Source organism: Ursus arctos, unplaced genomic scaffold (assembly GCF_023065955.2).
Source record: "Ursus arctos isolate Adak ecotype North America unplaced genomic scaffold, UrsArc2.0 scaffold_2, whole genome shotgun sequence".
Classification (NCBI taxonomy): domain Eukaryota; kingdom Metazoa; phylum Chordata; class Mammalia; order Carnivora; family Ursidae; genus Ursus; species Ursus arctos.
The window spans coordinates 81,862,603-81,884,660 of record NW_026622874.1 but is presented as its reverse complement, the minus strand read 5'-3'; the positions used below and the strand labels follow the sequence as shown (position 1 = coordinate 81,884,660).

The 22,058-nt window shown below is 37.2% G+C and overlaps 1 protein-coding gene across 1 annotated transcript in view; it reads right to left on the bottom strand.

The window, feature by feature from the left end:
- The window catches only part of LOC113267546 (phospholipid-transporting ATPase ABCA3-like), a 207,597-nt gene that overhangs the window by 7,504 nt on the left and 178,035 nt on the right, over window positions 1-22,058 (bottom strand). Inside the window, exons 24-27 of the mRNA XM_057314991.1 lie at window positions 16,750-16,928; window positions 7,857-7,982; window positions 7,435-7,629; window positions 475-662 (exon numbers count right to left, since the gene is read on the bottom strand). Coding sequence (XP_057170974.1) covers window positions 475-662; window positions 7,435-7,629; window positions 7,857-7,982; window positions 16,750-16,928 — 688 coding nt within the window. The remainder of the gene's footprint in view (window positions 1-474; window positions 663-7,434; window positions 7,630-7,856; window positions 7,983-16,749; window positions 16,929-22,058) is intronic.

The following is a 22,058-nucleotide window of genomic DNA, read 5'->3' as shown; positions in this document are numbered from 1 at the left end:
AACTACATGCATAAATCAAATCATTTACATTTGAAATGTAGAAAGGTGACTTTTGTTTACAAAATCAATTTTAGCCATGTTATCAGTGAAATTTATATTCTTATTCTTGAGATTCCTTGGGAATCCTAGATACATAAACTATATAGTGGCCAGGCTAATACAAAGAATCTTACATTGTCTTTGAGAGACACAGAACTATAGAGGTAGAAAAATGGTCACTTTTGTAATTCAGTGGCTACAATTCTAATAGCACCAAGATTTTGAGTTCTATCTTTGCAAAGGGAAGATATGATACTGTTTAGGTCTGCTTTACTGTTGGCATCTAAACACTGGCAGGGCATGAGATTGCTTCATAGTCATTGCCTCCGTTTGTCAGTGAACTCTGGTTAAACTGTAGGCACCCATTCCAAAGAGCAGAAACACAGGAGACTCATCAATATTAGCTGCAGTGAGAGCACCAGTATAATATCTCACCTGTAACTGTAAATAAACTTGTCAGCATAGGGTTCCAGATTCAGTGATTGCAACAGTTCATTCACATATTGTGTAATCTGGGTCTCAGGAATCCCCCACAACCTGGCATACATGACTATAATTTCCCGAGCAGTCATGTAATCCAGCAAAGCATCAAACTGTGGACAATAGCCTATTTTTGACCTTACCTGAAATAAGAGAATAACAATGGACACAATTCAACTATCTTATTGAGCATATAGTAAATATGGATAACATACAAGGCTTGTAGTTCTCCAGCCCATGCCTCTAAAAAGGTTAGAACCCACAGAGTTTTTCCAAAGAATTTCTCCAGTGATTATAGAATCATTGTATCTGGAGGCTATTATCATGTATTGGAACACAAGTGTGCAAAAGTATGGATTTTTCTATCATAATTTATCTCCCTATATATGGCCATAATCAATCGATGAAATAAATGGAAAATTGTCTTAAAATAACAGTGCACCTATTTACATAAGTATATTCACCTGAAGAAGCAGAATGAGATAGAAAGAGGTTAGTTTACCATTGGCTCAACCTTTACTCATTACAAGCCTAAAGCCAATTTGGATGACCCTAAAAAGTAAAAGAGATCTAAATGACTATTGTGATGTACAAGGTTAATAACTGGGTGGAGATTTTTGAAATTTGGGACTTTATTTTCTAAGTCTTCATTGGTTTAGTCTCAAGGAATGCTAGGATATCATAACCAAAGACTGTCATAGAAGGAGAGTTTCAACAGTAACATCTGGCTTCAGCTCAGTGGCATACTACTTTTTGGTAATAGTAGTAGATAGTTGGGCAATAACTAGGGTCTTCCACAGCTCTTTTATACGCAGTATGATTTCATGACCATTGTTTAAAATGTTGGTGAGGAGAACTGGGATCCAAGCTCTTATTTAGGTTATATATTGATGATGAAGGAAGACTTAGCTTATAATAAAAATGTTATAATATTTAGACGAAATATCTGACTAAAATTTAAGTTAAAATCAATAATTATCTTGGTCAACTGCTTCCTCGTGCGTGGATTAGGCCTGTCCCTCTGTTGCTGTTCCAGCTTCTTGAGGTGAGAATATAAAAACTGCATTTTAGATTTTTCTATTCTTTTGAGTGAGGCTTGGATGGCTATGTATTTCCCCCTTAGGACTGCCTTTGCAGTATCCCATAGGTTTTGGACCGTTGTGTTTTCATTCTCGTTGGTCTCCATAAATTGTTTAAGTTGATTTTGATTTCCTGGTTTATTGAATCCTTCCTGAGCAGGATGGTTCTTAGTCTCCAAGTGTTTGAGTTTCTTCCAAATTTTTCCTTGTGGTTGAGTTGCAATTTCAAAGCATTTTGGTCTGAGAATATGCAGGGAATAATTTCAGTCTTTTGGTATCGGGTGAGACCTGTTTTGTGTCCCAGAACATGGTCTATTCTTGAGAATGTTCCATGGGCATTAGAATAGAATGAGTATTCTTTGGTTCTGGGGTGTAGTGTTCTATATATATCTATGAGGTCCAACTCATCGAGTATGGCACGACATCGGCCAAAGCAACCTTTTTCATGACACATCTCCAAAGGCAAGAGAAACAAAAGATAGAATGAACTTGTGGGACTTCATCAAGATAAAAAGCTTCTGCACAGCCAAGGAAACAGTCAAAAAAACTAAGAGGCAGCCCACAGAATGGGAGAATATATTTGCAAATGATGCTACAGATAAAAGACTGGTATCCAAGATCTACAAAGAACTTCTCAAACTCAATACACAAGAAACAAATAAACAAATCATAAAATGGGCAGAAGATATGAACAGACACTTTTCCAATGAGGACATACAAATGGCTAACAGACACATGAAAAAATGTTCAAAATCATTAGCCATCAGGGAAATTCAAATCAAAACCACACTAAATACCACCTTACGCCAGTTACAATGGCAAAAATTAAAAAGACAGGAAACAGCAATTGCTGGAGAGGATGTGGAGAAAGGGGATCCCTCCTACATTGTTGGTGGGAAAGCAAGTTGGTACAGCCACTCTGGAAAACAGTGTGGAGGTCCCTTAAAAAGTTAAAAATGGAGCTACCCTATGATCCAGCCATTGCACTACTGGGTATTTACCCCAAAGATACAGACATAGTTAAGAGAAGGGCCATATGCACCCCAATGTTCAGAGCAGCATTGTCCACAATAGCCAAATCGTGGAAGGAACCGAGATGCCCTTCAACAGATGAATGGATTAAGACGTTGTGGTCCATATATACAATGGAATATTACTCAGCTATCAGAAAGAACGAGTTCTCAACATTTGCTGCAACATGGACGGCACTGGAGGAGATAATGCTAAGCGAAATAAGTCAAGCAGAGAAAGACAATTATCATATGATTTCTCTCATCTATGGAACATAAGAACTAGGAAGATCAGTAGGGGAAGAAAGGGATAAAGAAAGGGGGGTAATCAGAAGGGGGAATGAAGCATGAGAGACTATGGACTCTGGGAAACAAACTGAGGGTTTTGGGGGGCGGATGGGCTAGCCCGGTGATGGGTATTAAGGAGGGCACGTATTGCATAGAACACTGGGTGTTATATGCAAACAATGAATCATGGAACACTACATCAAAAACTAATGATGTACTGTATGGTGACTAACATATCATAATAATAATAAAAAAAGATCCACAAGGGGAAAAAAAACCAAAAATGGGTAAAGGACTTGAATAGACATTTGTTCAAATAATATAAACAAATGGCCAATAAGAAAGAAAAGATGCAAATCAAACCTAATGAAATACCACTTTGCAGTCATCATAAGAAGTTTTCTCAGCACCTTTTGAAATGATCATGTGACTTTTAACCTTTTATTCTATTAATGTAGTAGATCACATTTATTGATTTTTATTTGTTGAACTATCCTTGCATCTCAAGGATGAATCCCACTTGGTATGGGTGTATGATACTTGAATTGCGCTGTTCAATTCAGTTTGCTAGTATTTTGTTGAGAATATTTGCATCTATATTAAGCAGTGATATTGGCCTGTTGTTACCTTTTATCGTAGTGTCCTTATCTGGGCTTTGGTATGTTATAGGCAAATAATGAATCATGGAACGTTGCATCAAAAACTGGGGATGTACTGTATGGTGACTAATAGAACAAAATAAAAATTATTTTTTAAAAAAGAAAATAATGTTGACTTTGTAAATGAGTTTGAAAGTGTTCCCTTCAATTTTTTGGAAGATTTTGGGAGGAAGTGGCATTAATTCTTTAAATGTTTGGTAGAATTCACCACTGAAATCATCTGGTCCTGGGCTTTCCTTTCTTAGAGGAGGTTTGATTATTACTACAATTTCCCTAATCATTATTGGTCTGTTCAGATTTTATATAGCCAGAAGTGGAATTTCTGGAGCATATGATAATTCTAAAAACTGCCATAAAGTTTTCTACCATCAGTATCTTTTTTAAATTGTTAAGACTTGTTTTGTGACCTAACATGTCATCCAAACATGTCATCTAACATATTCCTTGTGTGCTTGAAAAGAATGTATATTCCTTTGCTGTTAGGAATTTGTCAGGTCCTATTTGTCAGGTCCATTTGATATATAGTGCTAGTCAAATTCACTCTTTATTGATTTTCTGTCTGGATGTTCTATCCATTATTGAGGTTTCCTGTTATTGTATCAGTTTCTGCTTTCAGATCTGTTGATATTTGTTCATATACTTAGGTGTTCTGATGGATGCATATATATTTACAATTGTTATAGCCACCTATTGAATTGACACTTATTATCATTAGTGTCTCCTGACAGTTTTAATTAGTTTATTTTGATATAAGTATAGTCATTCCTACTTTCTTTTGATTACCATTTGTATGAAATATGTTTCCATAACTTCACTTTCAGCCAATGTGCATCCTTGAATCTAAAATGAATTTTTTGTAGACACATCATAGTTGAAACTTTTTTTTCCCATTTTGTTTTTTTCCTTTTTTAAAAATTTAAATTCAATTAGCCAAGGTATGCTTAGTTTTTGATATAATGTTCAATGATTCATTAGTTGAATATAACCCCCAGTGCTCATCATATCATGCACCCTCTTTAATTTCCATCACCCAATTATCCCATCCCCTCAACCACCTCCCTTTCCACAAGCCTCAGTTTGTTTCCCAGAGTCAGGAGTCTCATATGGTTTGTCTTCCTCTCTGATTTCTTCCCATTCAGTGTTCCCTCCCTTCCCCTATTGTCCTCTGCACTATTCCTTATGTTCCGCATATGAGTGAGGTGGTACTAGAGGGAAATACATAGCTATCCAAGCCTCTCTCAAAAAATTAGAAAAACCCCATATGCACAAGCTAACCTTACACCTAAAGAACCTGGAGAAAGAACAGCAAATAAAGCCTAAACCAAGAAGGAGAAGAGAAATAATAAAGATTAGAACAGAAATCAATGAAATAGAAACCAGAAAAACAGTAGAACAGATCAATGAAACTAGAAGTTGGTTCTTTGAAAGAATTAATAAGATCATAGTTGAATCTTAACTATTTATCCATTCAGCCTGTTTCTTTTCTTGGGAAGAGTTTAGTCTGTTGAGACCCACTGATAGGGAAGGATTTATTATTGCCATTTTGTTAACTGTTTTCTGTTTGTCTTATAGTTATTTTGTCCCCCTTTCTCTCTCTCGCTGTATTCCTTTGTCATTGTTGTTGCTTTTTGATTGATTGATTGATTGATTGATAGGTGTTAATTCCTTTTCCTTTTCTTTAATGTAACTTCTTAGATATTTTCTTTGTGATTACCAAGGGACTTACACAAACTGTTTTATAACAGTCTCTTTTAAGCTCTGTTTAACAACTTAAATTGTCTGCTTTTTCCCTTTTTCCTCCACATTATATGCTATTTATGTCAGAATTTATATCTATCTATATAGTATATCCATTAACATAATTTAGTTATAGTTGTTTAAATACCGTTTTCTTTTAACTTTTATAGTACAACTAAAAGCAATTTACCCACCACCAATATAGTAAAGCATTTCTGGTTTTGTCTATATATTCACCTTTACCAATGAGCTTCATATTTTGTTATTCTCTCGTATTGTTCAGTGTCCTTTAACTTGAAGAACTGATTTTAGCATTTTTTTTGTAAGACTGTTCTAGTGCTCATAAACTCCCTCAGCTTTTGCTTGTCTGAGAAAGTCTTTATCTTTCCTATATACTTGAAGTACACATTTACTGGGTATAGTACTCTTGGTTGGCAGTTTTTGTCTTTCAGCACTTTGACTGTATCATCCCACTCACTTCTTGCCTGTTTCTGCTTAACAATTCTCTAATCATTAATGGGGGTTCTTTTGTATGTAACAAGTCACTTTTTTCTTGTTACTTGCAAAATTCTCTTTGTCTCTAACTTTTTATAATTTGATTATGTGTCGCAGTGTGGGTTTCTTTGGATGCACTTTTTTTTTTTTAATGCTTTGGTCTTCTAGATCTGATGTCTATGTTTTTCCCCAGTTTTGCAGTTTTTAGCCATGTTCTCTTTGAATAAGTTTTCTGCTCCTTTCTCTCTCTCTTTCTTAGACTTCCATAATGCATATATTGGTCCTCCTGATAGTGTCCCCTACATTTCTTATGCTACCTTCATTCTTTTTTTTAATCCCTTTCCCTTTTTCTCTTATCAGAGGATTTCCACTGACCTGTCTTTGATGTTTCTTACCCTTTCTTCTGCTTGATGTAGTCCACTGTTGAATTCCTCTATTGAATTTTTCAGTTCAGTTGTTGAATTCTTCAGATATATGATTTCTGTTTGATACTTCTATGCATTTTCTCTTTGTTGAAATTCTCATTTAGTTCATGCATTGCTCTCCTGAATTTGGTTAGCATACTTACAATAATTGCTTTGGATTCTCTGTCAGATAAATCATCTATCTCATTAGGGTCTTTTTCTGGAGATTTAACTTGCTCTTTTGTTTAGAATATATTTCACTGTTTCTTCACTTTTTCTAACTCTCTATATTGGTTTATGCACATTAAATAAAAAACCCAACTCTCCCAGTCTAGACAGGTTGGCCTCATGTAGGAGAAGAAATCACCTGGCCACGGATTCTCCAAACCTCTTAAAACTTTGTGCTTGTCCAAACCATCATTTATGTTAGTGACCCTAGGAGATTAGGGTGTATCAAATCCCACCAGTGCCCTGAAAGCTGAGGAAGTGCCCACAAGCCCATTCAGGCTCCTGGAAGATTACTAATTGCCTGCCCCATTAGTTCCCAGATGCAGATTAATTTGAAGTTCAACTTTTGTTGGGATGTTAGATATGTAGTCTAGCCCCTTCTGGCAAGAAACTGGGAGCTGGGTATGTTGGCCTACTTGCTTTGTGCTAAGCCACCCTGTCAGCCCCCAGAGCTAGGAAATTTGGGAACCAGTCCCCTAGGTGACAGCCATAAAAACTGAGGAGCTACGTGTATGGTTTAAACCTTTCAGTCCTTACGGAGAAGCTGGGAGTTGGGAATTCCCTCCTGTGTTGTGGGTGGGGCTTACAGAAAACATGTGTCCCAGCTTATCCTACCTTTTTTGATGTGAGTATTTCCTCAGTTGTATGATGTGTAGGAATCTCCCAATTCATTTCTGGATTTCTCTCAGAGGGAAATAATCCCTGTGTAACTGTTTAATTGGTGTATTCTTGGAAGGAGGGTAGTCAGGAGCCTCCTAGTCCACCATATTGCTCTTTAGTAGCTTCAAAGAACAGTAAAGACACTCTTGTCTTAGATTCTCAGACTAAGGCTGCTCTTATTATCCTATGACTTACCCTCAAAAATTTATTTCTGTCTCCGAAACCCACTGGGTGAGTCAACAGTATCAATATCAATACCTGCCATGATTCCTACCTATCACCTTCCACTACTTGCCTCTTACCTCTCCTCCAAGTAATCATGCTACTCACATCTCAGATAGTAATTGTGTCTTACCTCTTGAAGATTTTTGGTGATACTTAAGTTCTCAATGAACACATCCCCAGAGGTAGCAGTCTCCTCTCCAGTCAATATTTCGAAGGTAGTGGTTTTTCCAGCTCCATTTAAGCCAAGCAATCCAAAGCATTCCTCCTTTTGGATTCCAAGGGAGATATTTCTGACAGCCAAAACAGCTGGACATGTAAAATATATCTTAAAAAATACAGAAAACACAATATTGCAAAGGATATTTATAGGTTAACTTCAAAAAATACATCAGACACCTATGGGCCACTACGGACCTCAGACAGCTTCACAAAAACTCTTCTACTCTATTGGAATAATACACATAGATTCAGAAGACCACACTGAGCCCTTGATGCTAATGACATGCTCTTTAATAGGAATGAAATAATAAGTTGGCCATTGAATAATATTACCTTCGTGAGTTCCTTAATAAGTACTGTGTCATTCAGCAATTCCTGAGGCTGCTCCAGGATTCTGTTTCTTTCATATTGTACATCATCATCTTCAGATTCCCCAGATAATTCCTTGGACACTATATCCTATATTTTCAAAAACAACAACATTGAGATGGATACCCTTAGACATCTGGTTTAGATAACTGGTTGGCTTCAGGAAGGCTTAACTGGGGAATAATCTCAAAGATGTCAAAGCAGAAAGTTCAAATCATTCCCAAAAGACTTCCTACATACATATCACCCTGTCATGTATAAACTTATCCCCTATTTCTAAAGTTTAAAAACTATACTCCTATCCATGAGCAAGTAGCTTGTTCCTATCAAAATGGATACTTCATCAAAAACTGGAACCACAACAAACACTATAAATTATAACCAAATATAATTTGCTAACAATGTATATTTTATAAGATACCAATAGAGCTAAGAATAGGGAAGATTAAGAAGATGTGGTCCATATATACAATGGGATATTACTCAGCCATAAAAAAGAACGATTTCTCAACATTTGCTGCAACATGGATGGGACTGGAGGAGATAATGCTAAGCAAAATAAGTCAAGCAGAGAAAGACAATTATCATATGATTTCTGTCATCTATGGAATATAAGAACTAGGATGATCAGTAGGGGAAGAAAGGGATAAAGAAAGGGGGGTAATCTGAAGGGGGAATGAAACATGAGAGACTATGGACTCTGAGAAACAAACTGAGGGCCTCAGAGGGGAGGGGGGTGGGGGAATGGGATAGACCGGTGATGGGTAGTAAGGAGGGCACGTATTGCATGGTGCACTGGGTGTTATACGCAAGCAATGAATCATGGAACTTTACATCAAAAACTAGGGATGTACTGTATGGTGACTAACATAATATAATAAAAAATATTATTATAAAAAAAGAATAGGGAAGATTAAGTCTTTCTTTTCTGAGAGGAAGAGTGGAATCCAGGGACCATTTCACATACTAAATTAACTGAATTTAAAAAAATAAATAGGAGATATACTGTATAGTGACTAATATAACATAATAAAAATTATTATAAAAAAATAAATAGGAGATAATCAGGAGACTTAAGATGGGGAAGGGGGCAAAAAGGGCAGGGCATTCCACATAGTGGAAAGAATATGAAAGAATACTCGAAGACTTGTCCATCACTCTTTTTTAATTTTAAAATCTCTTTTCTGAAAAAAAAAAAAAGATTTATAGACAAGTATAAGCACAGAATAATTCCAGTATGCATTTTAGCCTTCTAATGTTAACACCTTACATAGTCATGGTACACTGATCAAAATAAATTAACAGTGGTTCAATTCTAGGAACTACAGATTTCAGTGCAAAATATGTTGAATAATTTTAATGCCACTTTCATTCTAAACTTTTAAAGCATAACATATACCCAGACAAGTACATAAATCATAAATCTTCATCTTTTCAAAAAATTATTGTTAGTCACAAATCTGCATCTTACTGACTTTTCACAAGGTGAAAATATTTATGTAACCAACCCTGATAAAGAAAACAGAGCATTACCTCAACAGTAACTAGAATCTTGACTTGTAACTCCGAACATTATCTATTAGTTTTGTCTGTTTTTTAAATTTATATGAATGGAATTCTACATTTTTTAATTTTTAAATTAAATTTAATTCCAGTATAGTTAACATACAGTGTTAAATTAGTTTGGGTGTACAATATAGTGATTCAACAATTCTATATGTGACTCCATGCTCATTATGATGTGTACTCTTAATATCCTTCACCTATTTCACCTGCCCCACCCACCAACCACTTCTCTGGTAACTATCAGTTTGTTCTCTATAGTTAAGAGTCTGTTTCTTGGTCTGTCTCTTTCTTTTTCTCTCTCTCTTAACAGAATTCTACTTTATAACTTTTCTGTGTCTGCCTTCTTTGGGGCAACATTATATTTGTGTTATTATTTTATACTGTTGCATAGGAGTTATAGCTTGTTTCTTCTCGTTGCTATATTCTGTTGTGAGAATAGACATTTTTAAATCCATTATACAACTGACAGACATATGGTCTGCTTCTTTCTCTTTTTTTCAGGGTGTCTATTATGAATAGTGTTGTGTGAACATTCTTGTAAATGTCTTTTGGTGAACATGAGTGTGCATTTCTGTTGGATTTATACCTAGAAGGTGAGCTTCTGGGTCTCAGTGTGTGGTCATTTTCATAAGCATATGAAGATAACACTTTAGAAGGTAATGCCAGACAGTTTTCTAAAGGGTTATCAGTTTACATTCCCAACACCAGTGTTTGAGATTCCAGTCATTCTGCAGCCTCAGCACTTAGTATTTTTATGATTATGTTGTGGTGTCCTTCAGTGGCTTTAATCTGCATTTCCTGATGACTACTAATGTTGTGAATTTTTACATATATTTATTGGATATTTGGATATTGTTTTTTGTAAAGTCAGTGTCTCAAGTCTTTTGCCCATTAAAAAAAAAGATTTTATTTACTTAGAGAGAGAGAGAGCACAAGTGGGAGGGGCAGAAGGAGAGGGAGAAGCAGACTCCGCACTGAGCAGGGAGCCTGATGTGGGACTCAATCCCAGGGCCCTGAGATCATGACCCAAGCCAAAGGCAGACACTCAACCGAATGAGCCACCCAGGCGACCTGCCCATTTTTAAATTGGGTTGTCTGTCTTTTTCTTACTGATTTGCAATTCAAAAATCTTTTTTCCACATGGTGACTTGCCTTTTCACTCACTTGATGTCTTTTGATAATGATGCCCTCACCATCATGAAGGTATTTGCTATGTTTTTGTTCTAAAATCTTTATTATTTTACCTTTCACATTTAGATCTACAGAAAAGTTGTAAATCTACAAATGATTTGTATGGAGTAAGACAGGAGTCAAGTTCATTATTCTCCATGTGGATATCCAACTGGATCAGCACCATTAATTGAAAAGAACATCATTTCTCCACTACATTATGTGTATCAATGTCGTCATGTATCAGGTGACCACATATTTGTGCATCTATTTCTAGACATTCTATTCTATTTGTTCTCAAATTTTCACATGTACCAGAATCAGTTGGATGGCTTATAAAACAAAAAATGTTGGTTCCAACCCAAAAGCTTCTGATTCAATAGGTCTGGGGTAGGGCCCAAGAACTTGCCTTTCTAAAAAACGAAACAAAACAAAACAAAAAACAAAAACAAAAAAACTGGTACAGTCACTCTGGAAAACAGTATGGAGTTTCCTCAAAAAGTTAAAAATAGAACTACCCTATGATCCAGCAATTGCACTACTGGTATTTACCCAAAGATACAAAAATACTAATTCAAAGGGATACATAACTCCTATGTTTATAGCAGCATTATCTACAATAGCCAAATTATGGAAACAGCCCAAGTGCCCATCGACTGATGAATGGATAAAGATGAAAGAATATATATATATATATATATATATATATATATATATATATATATATATATATATAGACACACTACTTGGCCATCAAAAAGAATGAAATCTTGCCATTTGCAATGGACATGGATGGAGCTAGAGGGTATTATGCTAAGTGAAAGAAGTCAGTCGGAGAACGACAAATACCATATGATCTCACTCATATGTGTAATTTAAGAAACAAAACAAATGAACAATGAGAAAAAGATAGAGAGGCAAACCAAGAAATAGATTCTTAACCATAGGGAGCAAATTGATGGTTACCAGAGCGGAGGTGGGGGGGGGATGGGTGAAATAGGTGATGGGGACTAAGGAGGACACTTGTGATGAGCACCAGGTGTTGCATGGAAGTGTTGAATCACTACATTGTACACCTAAAACTAATATTACACTGTATATTAACTAACTGGAATTTAAATAAAAACTTTAAAATGCTAAAAAAAAATTTTCAAGCTAGTACAAACCACCACAAATAATCAATTTTAAGGAAAATTGTTTTTTCTAATACACTGTTTTGTCTTAGTTATAACAGTTTATTAAAAATACTTATATATGGTAGTTATTAATATACCACTTTTGCTCTTCTTCGATATTTCCTTGGCTATCCTTGGCATTTTGCATTTCCATGCAAACTTTAGAATCAGCTGATAATTTTCCACACACAAACATGCATGCACAAAAATACCCAATAGCATTTTGACTCAATTGCTTTGACTCTTTGGGTCAATTTGGGAGAAAACTGTCATTTTCCCAATGTTGGGTTTTCCAAAGCAAGAACATGGTATATTCCTTCATTTATATTGGTCTTCTTTAATCTCTCAATACTGTTTTGTACTTTTCTATATAAAGATCTTACAAAAATTCTGTTAGATTTATTCCCAGATATTTTTTCTTTTTATGTTATTCAAATAGCATCATTTTACATTTCACATGTTTGTGGCTTATTTATGGATATATAACTCATTTTTCTATACAGACTTTTTGTTTAGCAATATTAATTTTAACATTTTATTCCTTTATCTATCTACACAATAACTGTCATTCGTAAATAGTGAATTTTAAAATTTTTACAATTTTTACGCCTATCATTTCTTTTTCTTGTCCTATTGCACTACGACCTGTAGTAACTGTTGTATAAAAATGGAATTGAAAAATGGAATAAAAGGTACAGCATAGGGAATACAGCTAATTGTATTGCAATAGTGTTGTATGGTGACAGTTGGTAGCTACACTTGTGGTAAGCAGATCATAACATACAAACTTGTCAAATTACTATGTTGACACTTGAAACTAATGTAACATTTGTTTTAACTTTACCTCAATCTTTTAAAAAATGGTACTAGCAGGCATTCTTTTTTTAATTTTTTAAATATTTTTTTATTATGTTAGTCACCATACAGTACACCCCTGGTTCTTGATATAAAGTTCCATGATTCATTAGTTGTGTATAACACCCAGTGCACCATGCAATACGTGCCCTCCTTACTACCCATCACCGGCCTATCCCATTCCCCCACCCCCCTCCCCTCTGAAGCCCTCAGTTTGTTTCTCAGAGTCCATAGTCTCTCATGCTTCATTCCCCCTCTGATTCTCCCCCCTTTCTTTATCCCTTTCTTGTCTTACTGAGAACTCAGAAGAAAAGCTTTCAAGAATTTGTATTAATATGTTATTTGGGGGCTAACAGACACATGAAAAAATGTTCAAAATCATTAGCCATTAGGGAAATTCTAATCAAAACCACATTGAGATATCACTTTATGCCAGTTAGAATGGCAAAAATTGACAAGGCAAGGAACAACAAATGTTGGGGAGGACGTGGAGAAAGGGGAACCCTCTTACACTGTTGGTGGGAATGCAAGTTGGTACAGCCACTTTGGAAAACAGTGTGGAGGTCCCTTAAAAAGTAAAAAAATTGAGCTACCCTATGACCCAGCAATGGCACTACTGGATATTTACCCTAAAGATACAGACGTAGTGAAGAGAAGGATGATATGCACCCCAATGTTCATAGCAGCATTGTCCACAATAGCTCAGTTGTGGAAGGAGCCGAGATGCCCTTCAACAGATGACTGGATTAAGAAGATGTGGTATATATACAATGGAATATTACTCAGCCATCAGAAAGAACGATTACACAACATTCACAGCAACATGGACAGGACTGGAGGAGATTATAAGTGAAATAAGTCAAGCAGAGAAAGACAATTATCATATGGTTTCACTCATTTATGGAACATAAGAAATAGGAAGATCAGTAGGAGAAGGAAGGGAAGAATGAAGGGGGGCTAAACAGAAGGGGGAATGAACCATGAGAGACTGTGGACTCTGGGAAACAAACTGAAGGCTTCAGAGGGGCAGGGGGTGGGGGACTGGGATAGGACAATGATAGGTATTAAGGAGGGCACGTATTGCATGGTGCACTGGGTATTATACGCAAATAATGAATCATGGAACACTACATCAAAAACTAAGGATATATGGTATGGTGACTAACATAACATAATAAAAAATTTTTAAAAATAAAAAAATAAAGTAGGACTCTAGAAACACGAAAAAAAATTATGTTATTTGGTGGCACCTGGGTGGCTCAGTTGGTTAAGTGTCTGCCTTCAACTTGGGTCATGATCCCAGGGTCCTGGGATTGAGCCCCACATAGGGCTCCCTGCTCAGTGGAGAGCCTGATTCTCCCTCTCCCTCTGCCTGCCATTCTCCCTGCTTGTGCTCTCTCTGTCACAAAAGTAAATACATTCTTAAAAAAAAAACATGTTATTTGATGTAGATTTTTTTTGTGGTTACTTTTTACCATATTAAGGAAGTTCCTTTCTGTTTTGGTTTGCTGAAGAATTTTATAAGAAATCTAATTTTATCAAATTTTTTTCTGAATCTCTCAGGATTAAAATTGTTTTTCTCATTTTTCTTATTAATACAGTGAATTACATTTTATTAGTATGGTGATTGATTTTAAAGTGTTACACAACCTATTAACTAAATTGAATTTAAATAAAAAATTAAAAAATAAAGTGTTACACTATCGTTGCATTCCTGTAATAAACTATACCAGGTAATGAATCATACTAACACTTTCGTGAAGGATATTTGCATCTATGTCCATAAGCATGATTCATCTGTAATTCTTCTGTTGTAATATTATTTATAGCTATTATTCTCAATGTTATTATGGCCTCACAAAGCAGCAGGACAGAAAAATAAAGGTAAGAAAATAAATCAATGAAATAGAAAACAAAACATATAACAGAGAAGTAAAAAATTCAGAGGTTGGTTCTTCGAAGAGATTAATAAAATTGGTTAAATCCCTAGCAAGAGTAATTTAAAAAACCAGGTTGTGGGGAGGGGGGCAGAAAAACCACAAACTACCAAGAGATATTAAGAACAAGACAAAAGGGTATTGTGAACAGATTTTTGTCAATACATTTGATGGTTTAGATGAACTTGACACATTCCTTGAAAAGTACAAAATGAGAAAAGGATAGAAAACCTGCATACTCTTACTACAAACTTTTCCCCAAAGAAAATCCCAAGTCCATATAATTTTGTCATTGAATTCCTCATTCCCACAACTCTTGATTGCCCTCAGAATGAAATTCAAGATCCTTAGCATGGCACATCGGAGGCCTTTCCTGCCTTGACCCCTATCACTTTTTGCAGTCATCTTGCCCTGCCTGCCAACACCTGAACTTGGCTCCAGACATGCTTAATAGCTCCTTAAATGTATTCCACCTCCTTGTCTGTGCATAAGTTCACCTCAATGCCTTAGACTCACTTTCTCAAGTGTCACCCAATGCCCAAAGCTTGGTTTGGTGACACCTAGATGCATTTCCAGCATTTTGAGTTTCTGTTTATTAGAGCATGTATTTTTTTTTTAAAGATTTATTTATTTGACACAGAGAGAGACAGCCAGTGTGAGAGGGAACACAAGCAGGGGGAGTGGGAGAGGAAGAAGCAGGCACCCCAGAGCATGTATTTTTTGGATTTTATTTGTCTGAGCTCTGATTTGGTCCCTATCTTGAAAACCTTTCTTTTGCATCTCTATGGAGGTCTCCTTCACCCTCTCTTCCAAGTCTGGGAATCTATTTGTTCCTGCTGGACCCCTTCCAGGAATCTGAGTCCTGTCCAACATCTAGTGTGATACCAGGTACACAGTAGGTGCCTGAGGCATATCTTCGGAATGCATGACATCAGCCTTGGGTGTTGGACTTTGCTGGTGCTAACCAGCTGTTCGCTTGCTCACTTGACCTGACCCTCCAGTTCTGGGGCTCTTCCTACTCATTGAGAAATTCCCTATGCAATCTTGCAGACTAATGGCTCAGCTGAATAGGAGACACTCATAAGATCTGGACACCAGGTTCTGGCTCTACTGATGACACCAGACCTGGCCTATGCTCAACATCTTCCCCACTTCTGGAAGCACATCTTGGTTACTCCCCGCCTTTCATACCTCCGTTAATGCTATCATTCATACCTTACTCATGCACATTGTCTTGATTACCTATGGAGTCAGGCCTGTACTGGGAAATGTGAAGAAAGACAATAGTGGCATGGTAAGAACTTGGACTGAATTCTAAGCTTATAGAGGAGTCATGTAATTTCATCTATTTTGGTAACAGACAGGCTCCTTTTGCCTCAAAATATTCTTTCTTCTGAAAATACTTCAGACAGTGGTTCTCAAAGCACGAAGGAGCACAGAAGCATCACTTGAGAATTTTTTACATATGCAAGTTCAGGCCCTACCGAAGGTCCACAAAATCAGCAACTCATGGAACAGAGACCGGCAACTTTATTTCAAGAAGACTTCCTAGAGAATCTGGTAAATGCCAGATTTTTAAAAAAGATTTTATTTATTTATTTGACAGAGATAAAGAGGGAACACAGGCGGGGGGGTGCGAGAGGAAGAAGCAGGCTCATAGCAGAGGAGCCTGATGTGGGGCTCGATCCCAGAATGCCGGGATCACGCCCTGAGCCAAAGGCAGACGCTTAATGACTGTGCCACCCAGGCACCCCTAAATGCCAGATTTTGAGAGCAATTGCTATAGAGCCTTACCATTAAATGTGCATTCTATGGTCTGACAGAATCAGTACCACCTGGGAGTTCGTTAAATATCCAGGGGCCAAATTAGGGTGCATGAGCACTTTGGGGGAGGGAATGGCCCTCTGATACAAGAGATGTTCAAAGGAAAGCTTTCTATTACAATCAAACTATAAAAAATATCATATTTTGATGGTGGAGGTCATAATATTTAGAGACCACAAAGTTCAAATTATGATGAAGATATCTGATTCATATGGATCTCAATCAACATAGATTGATTTATAATCATATATTCAATAACAGAGTTAGGCATGTGTAGAGACGTGTTTTTGGTCTTAGAGATATCTCTAAGATCCATAGCCAGCTACTTACCTTATTAAGTTTCTTGTAGACACCAAAGAAAATATAGCGAAATACAAAGGTTCTCACTTTCCATAAGGTGGTCTCCAAAAGGAAAATCAAGAGGAAGAAAACAAATCCTGTAACAGCCATCGCAATTAAAAATCTTCCTATTGCATCTCTTTCCAAACTATATACATTCATCTGAGTTACTGATGTCAACGACAAAGAAAAAGATAGAGGTTTACTCAAAAAAATTAATTCAATGAGAAAACTCTAAGAAGTCAACAAACTGGAAGTACTATAGAATCAAATAGAATGGTTATCAAGTAAGCACAAAATTACCAATTTTAATGGTATGTTTGATGACTTTGTATGTCATGCAAAGTAACTTCAAGATCCTTTAATACCCTTTAATTCCATGAATTTTGTCTTGTTATAGTTCTAGGCATCCATTACCAACATGGTACCATATAGCCAGAACCTTTGGGTGAATGCCTGTTCACACCAATCAGTACTGGGTAGCAGCAGAGGCTCTCCTTGCCCCAAAATATGTTTCCTTTGAAAATACTTCAGATGGTGGTTCTGAAAGTATGGAACAGGGGAAGTAGACTCACCTGGAATATGCTACATGTGCAAACACTCTTATCTATAAGGGAAGACTAACATTTAAACTAAGTTGGAAGTGCTCAACAGCTGACACTTATTCAATCACTTACGAGGAAAAGGTAATAATTACAGGGTTCTAAATTCATGGTTATGAAAACAGTAGGCTCATCAGGAAGGTGAAGATGATCAACTCTCCCTTTTTCACTGTTAAAAAAACTTTTTACTAACATACTATGTACATATATAGAAGTTCACTTCTATATACTTTTTTTACATACCATGTACATATATAGAAATTCCCCCAAGTGTAAGACTCAATAAATCTTTACAAATTAAAAATATCACATAGGCAGCAATATATATTGTTCAGTTTTAAAATTCAACCACATATATTTTATCTTTCTTTATTGAATCACCTTGTGTACGTTTTATAGGGATAGCTACAGGCATTACATTATTCTACTTAACACAGTTGTGGTGTCTTCCTTTCACCAGTTTGTGTGAAGGATAGAGAACTTCCTATGATTTACATCTCTTTAAAATCCCCATTTATAATTGTCTTAAATATTTCCTCTATTTACACTGAGAACATTATCAGACAATGTTATTATTTCTGCTTTTTAACTGCCAAACTCAAGAAAACTCAAGAGGAGAAAGTGTACTGTATTCATTCATATTTTTACTTTCTGTTGTTCTGTTATCTTGATGTTCCAAAATTCCTCTTTTATCATTTCATTTATGTTTACAGAACTTTCATTAGTCATTCTTTTAGTGTTTCTACTGGTGACAAATTGCTGTAGATTTCCTTCATTTAATAATGTCACCGTAGAGGGAGTTAAGATGGTGGAGGAGTAGGGGTCCCCTTTTTCAGCTGGTCCCCTGAGTCAAGCTGGATAGGAACCAGACCATCCTGAACATCCACAGAATCACCCTGAGACGCAGGAAGATACATCTGGATCTCTACAAATGAACATCTCCAGCGCTGAGTATTGAGGTACGAAGTGGGGATATGTGAATCCATGCACAGATATCGGAAGATAAACGGAAGGGGGAGGGAGCCGCCACATTCGGGCGCCGGGAAGCGGTAGCCACCTGCACTGGGGAGCAGGCAGACTCGTGGACCGGCACCCTCGAGAGAGCAGACTGAGACTGTGAGCCGGGGAATGCAGGCGACCAGTCTGAAAACCGGAGCCCTGGAGCGCACGGGGGCAGCTGGCAGCTGATGGTGTTAGAAACACAAAAGACAGAGACGTGCCATCCCTGGAAGCGAGGGCTGGAATGCCGGCGGTGGGGCACATATCCCGGGACGCTGCAGGGTTGAGTAGCACCAATAGAAACAGAGTTAAAGTGGCCAGAAACCCAGTGGAGAGTGGTCTGCGATCCCTCTGTTCTGAGACAGAGGCTGAGATTCGGCTACTGCTGCTCTGACTCTCAGAAGAGGCACAGCAAACCGCCAGGGAAACCCACCAGAGAACAAAAGCCTGGAAATACCGGCTCAGTGCGCCCATCCCCATCCCCCCTTGCAGGGGACATGGAGACTCTACCCAAACAGGGTTGCCTGAGTATTGGCGGGGCAGGCCCCTCCCCCAGAAGGCAGGCTGAAAAATCAAGAAGCCCACATCTCTAAGGTCCCTATAAAACAAGTGCACACTGCCTGGGTCCTGGTCAATAATTTGGGCTCTGGACAACCCCGCAACCTCTCCTCATCAGAATGACGAGAAGGAGAAATCCCCCCTAACAAAGAAAAGACAATGAGTCTGTGGTCTCTGCCACAGAACTAATTTGATATGGATAAAACCAAATTATCAGAAATGGAGTTCAGAGTAACAATGGTCAAGATGATGTGTAGAGTTGAAAAAAGTATTGACAAAAATGTTAATGAGAATATAGAATCTCTAAGGGTGGAAATGAGAGCAAAACTGGCAGAAATTAAAAATTCTATGAATCAAATGCAGTCAAAACTAGATGCTTTGATGGCCAAGGTGAAGGAGGCAGAAGAACTTATTGGCAAATTGGAGGATGGGTTACTAGAAGAGAAAGCTAAAATAGAAATTTGGCTCAAAAAAAATCCAATCTCAAGAATGTAGGTTACAGGAGATTACTGACTCAATGAAACGTTCCAATGTCAGAATCATCGGCATCCCCGAGGGGGTGGAGAAAAACAGAGGTCTCGAAGAGATATTTGAACAAATTGTAGCTGAAAACTTCCCTAATCAGGCAAAGGAAACAAGCATTCGTGTCCAGGAGGCAGAGAGATTCCTCCCAAGCTCAACCACGACAAACCTATGCCACGTCATGTCATAGTGCAATTCTCAAATATTAGATCCAAGGATACAGTATTGACAGCGGCCAGGGCAAAGAAATTTCTCACGTACCAAGGCAAGGGTATCAGAATTACGTCAGACCTCTCTACAAAGACCTGGAATGAGAGAAAGAGTTGGGGGGGGGGGCATTTTTAAAGCTCTTTCAGAGAAAAACATGCAGCCAAGGATTCTTTATCCAGCAAGGCTGTCATTCAGAATTGATGGAGAGATAAAGACCTTCCAGAATCGCCAGTCATTGACCAATTTCATAATCATGAAACCAGCCCCACAGGAGATATTAAGGGGAGTTCTATAAAAGTAAAAAGGCCCCAAGAGTGATACAGAACAAAAAGTCACAATTGATAGAAACAAAGACTTTACAGGCAACATGGCATCATTAGAATCATATCTCTCAATAATCACTCTCAATGTAAATGACCTAAATGCTCACATAAAATGACGCAGGGTTGCAGATTGGATAAAAAAAAAAGGACCCATCCATTTGCTGTCTACAAGAGACTCATTTTGAACCTAAAGATACATTCAGACTGAAAGTAAAGGGACGGAATACCATCTTTCATGCCGATGGACCTCAAAAAAAAGCTGGGGTAGCAATTCTCATATCAGACAGATTGGATTTTAAACTAAAGACTATAGTTAGAGATACAGAAGGGCACTATATTATTCTTAAAGGATGTATCCAACAAGTGGATATGACAATTATAAATATCTATGCCACCAACAGGGGAGCAGCAAGATACACAAGCCAACTCTTAACTAGAACAAAGAGACATATAGGTAATAATACGTTAAAAGTAGGGGACCTTAACACTCCACTATCAGCAATAGATAGATCACCTAAGCAGAAAATCAACAAAGAAACAAGAGGTTTGAATGCCATACTAGATGAGTTGGACCTCATAGATATATATAGAACACTACACGCCAGAACCAAAGAATACTCATTCTATTCAAATGACCGTAGAACATTCTCAAGAATAGACCATGCTCTGGGTCACAAAACAGGTCTCAACTGATACCAAAAGATTGAAATTATTCCCTGCATATTCTCAGACCACAAAGCTTTGAAATTGGAACTCAACCGCAAGGAAAAATTTGGAAGAAACTCAAACACTTGGAGACTAAGAACCATCCTGCTCAAGAATGATTCGATAAACCAGGAAATAAAAAATTAATTTAAACAATTTATGGAGACCAATGAGAATGAAAACACAATGGTCCAAAACCTATGGGACACTGCAAGGCACTCCTAAGGGGAAAACACATAGCCATCCAAGCCTCACTCAAAAGAATAGAAAAATCTAAAAGGCAGTTTTTATATTCTCACCTCAGGAAGCCGGAACATCAACAGAGGAACAGGCCTAATCCATGCACGAGAAAACAGTTGATCAAGATTAGAGCAGAGATCAATGAATTAGAAACCAGGAGCACAGTAGAGCAGATCAACAGAACTAGAAGCTGGTTCTTTGAAAGAATAAATAAAATTGACAAACCACTGGCAAGACTTATCCAAAAGAATAGAGAAATGACCCAAATTAATAAAATTATGAATGAAAAGGGAGAGGTCACAACCAACACCAATGAAATTGGAAGGATTATTAGAAACTTTTATCAACAGCTTTATGCCAATAAATTAAGCAATCTGGAGGAGATGGAGGCCTTCCTGGAAACCTATAAACTACCAAGACTGAAACAGGAAGAAATTGATTTCTTAAACAGACCAATTAAATACGTAGAGATTGAAACAGTGATTAAAAACCTTCCAAAAACAAAACGCCCGGGCCTCATGGTTTTCCCGGGGAATTCTACCAAACATTCAAAGAAGAAAAAATACCTATTCTCCTGAAGCTGTTTCAAAAAATAGAAACAGAAGGAAAGCTACCAAACTCATTCTATGAGGCCAATATTACCTTGATCCCCAAACCAGGCAAAGACCCCATCAAAAAGGAGGATTACAGACCTATTTCCCTAATGAATATGGATGCCAAAATTCTCAACAAGATCCTTGCTAATAGAATCCAACAGTACATTAAAAGGATTATCCATCATGACCAAGTGGGATTCATCCCTGGGATGCAAGGGTGGTTGAACATTTGCAAATCTATCAGTGTGATAGATTTTATCAACAAGAAAAAAGCGAAGAATCATATGATCCTCTCAATAGATGCAGAAAAAGCATTTGACAAAATACAGCATCCTTTCCCGATTAAAACCTTTCAGAGTGTAGGGATAGAGGGTACATTCCTCAATCTCATAAAAACCATCTATGAAAAGACTATGGTGAATATCATTCTCAATGGGGAAAAGCTGGAAGCCTTTCCCTTAAGATCAGGAACACAACAAGGATGCCCACTCTCGCCACTATTATTCAACATAGTACTAGAAGTCCTTGCAACAGCAATCAGACAA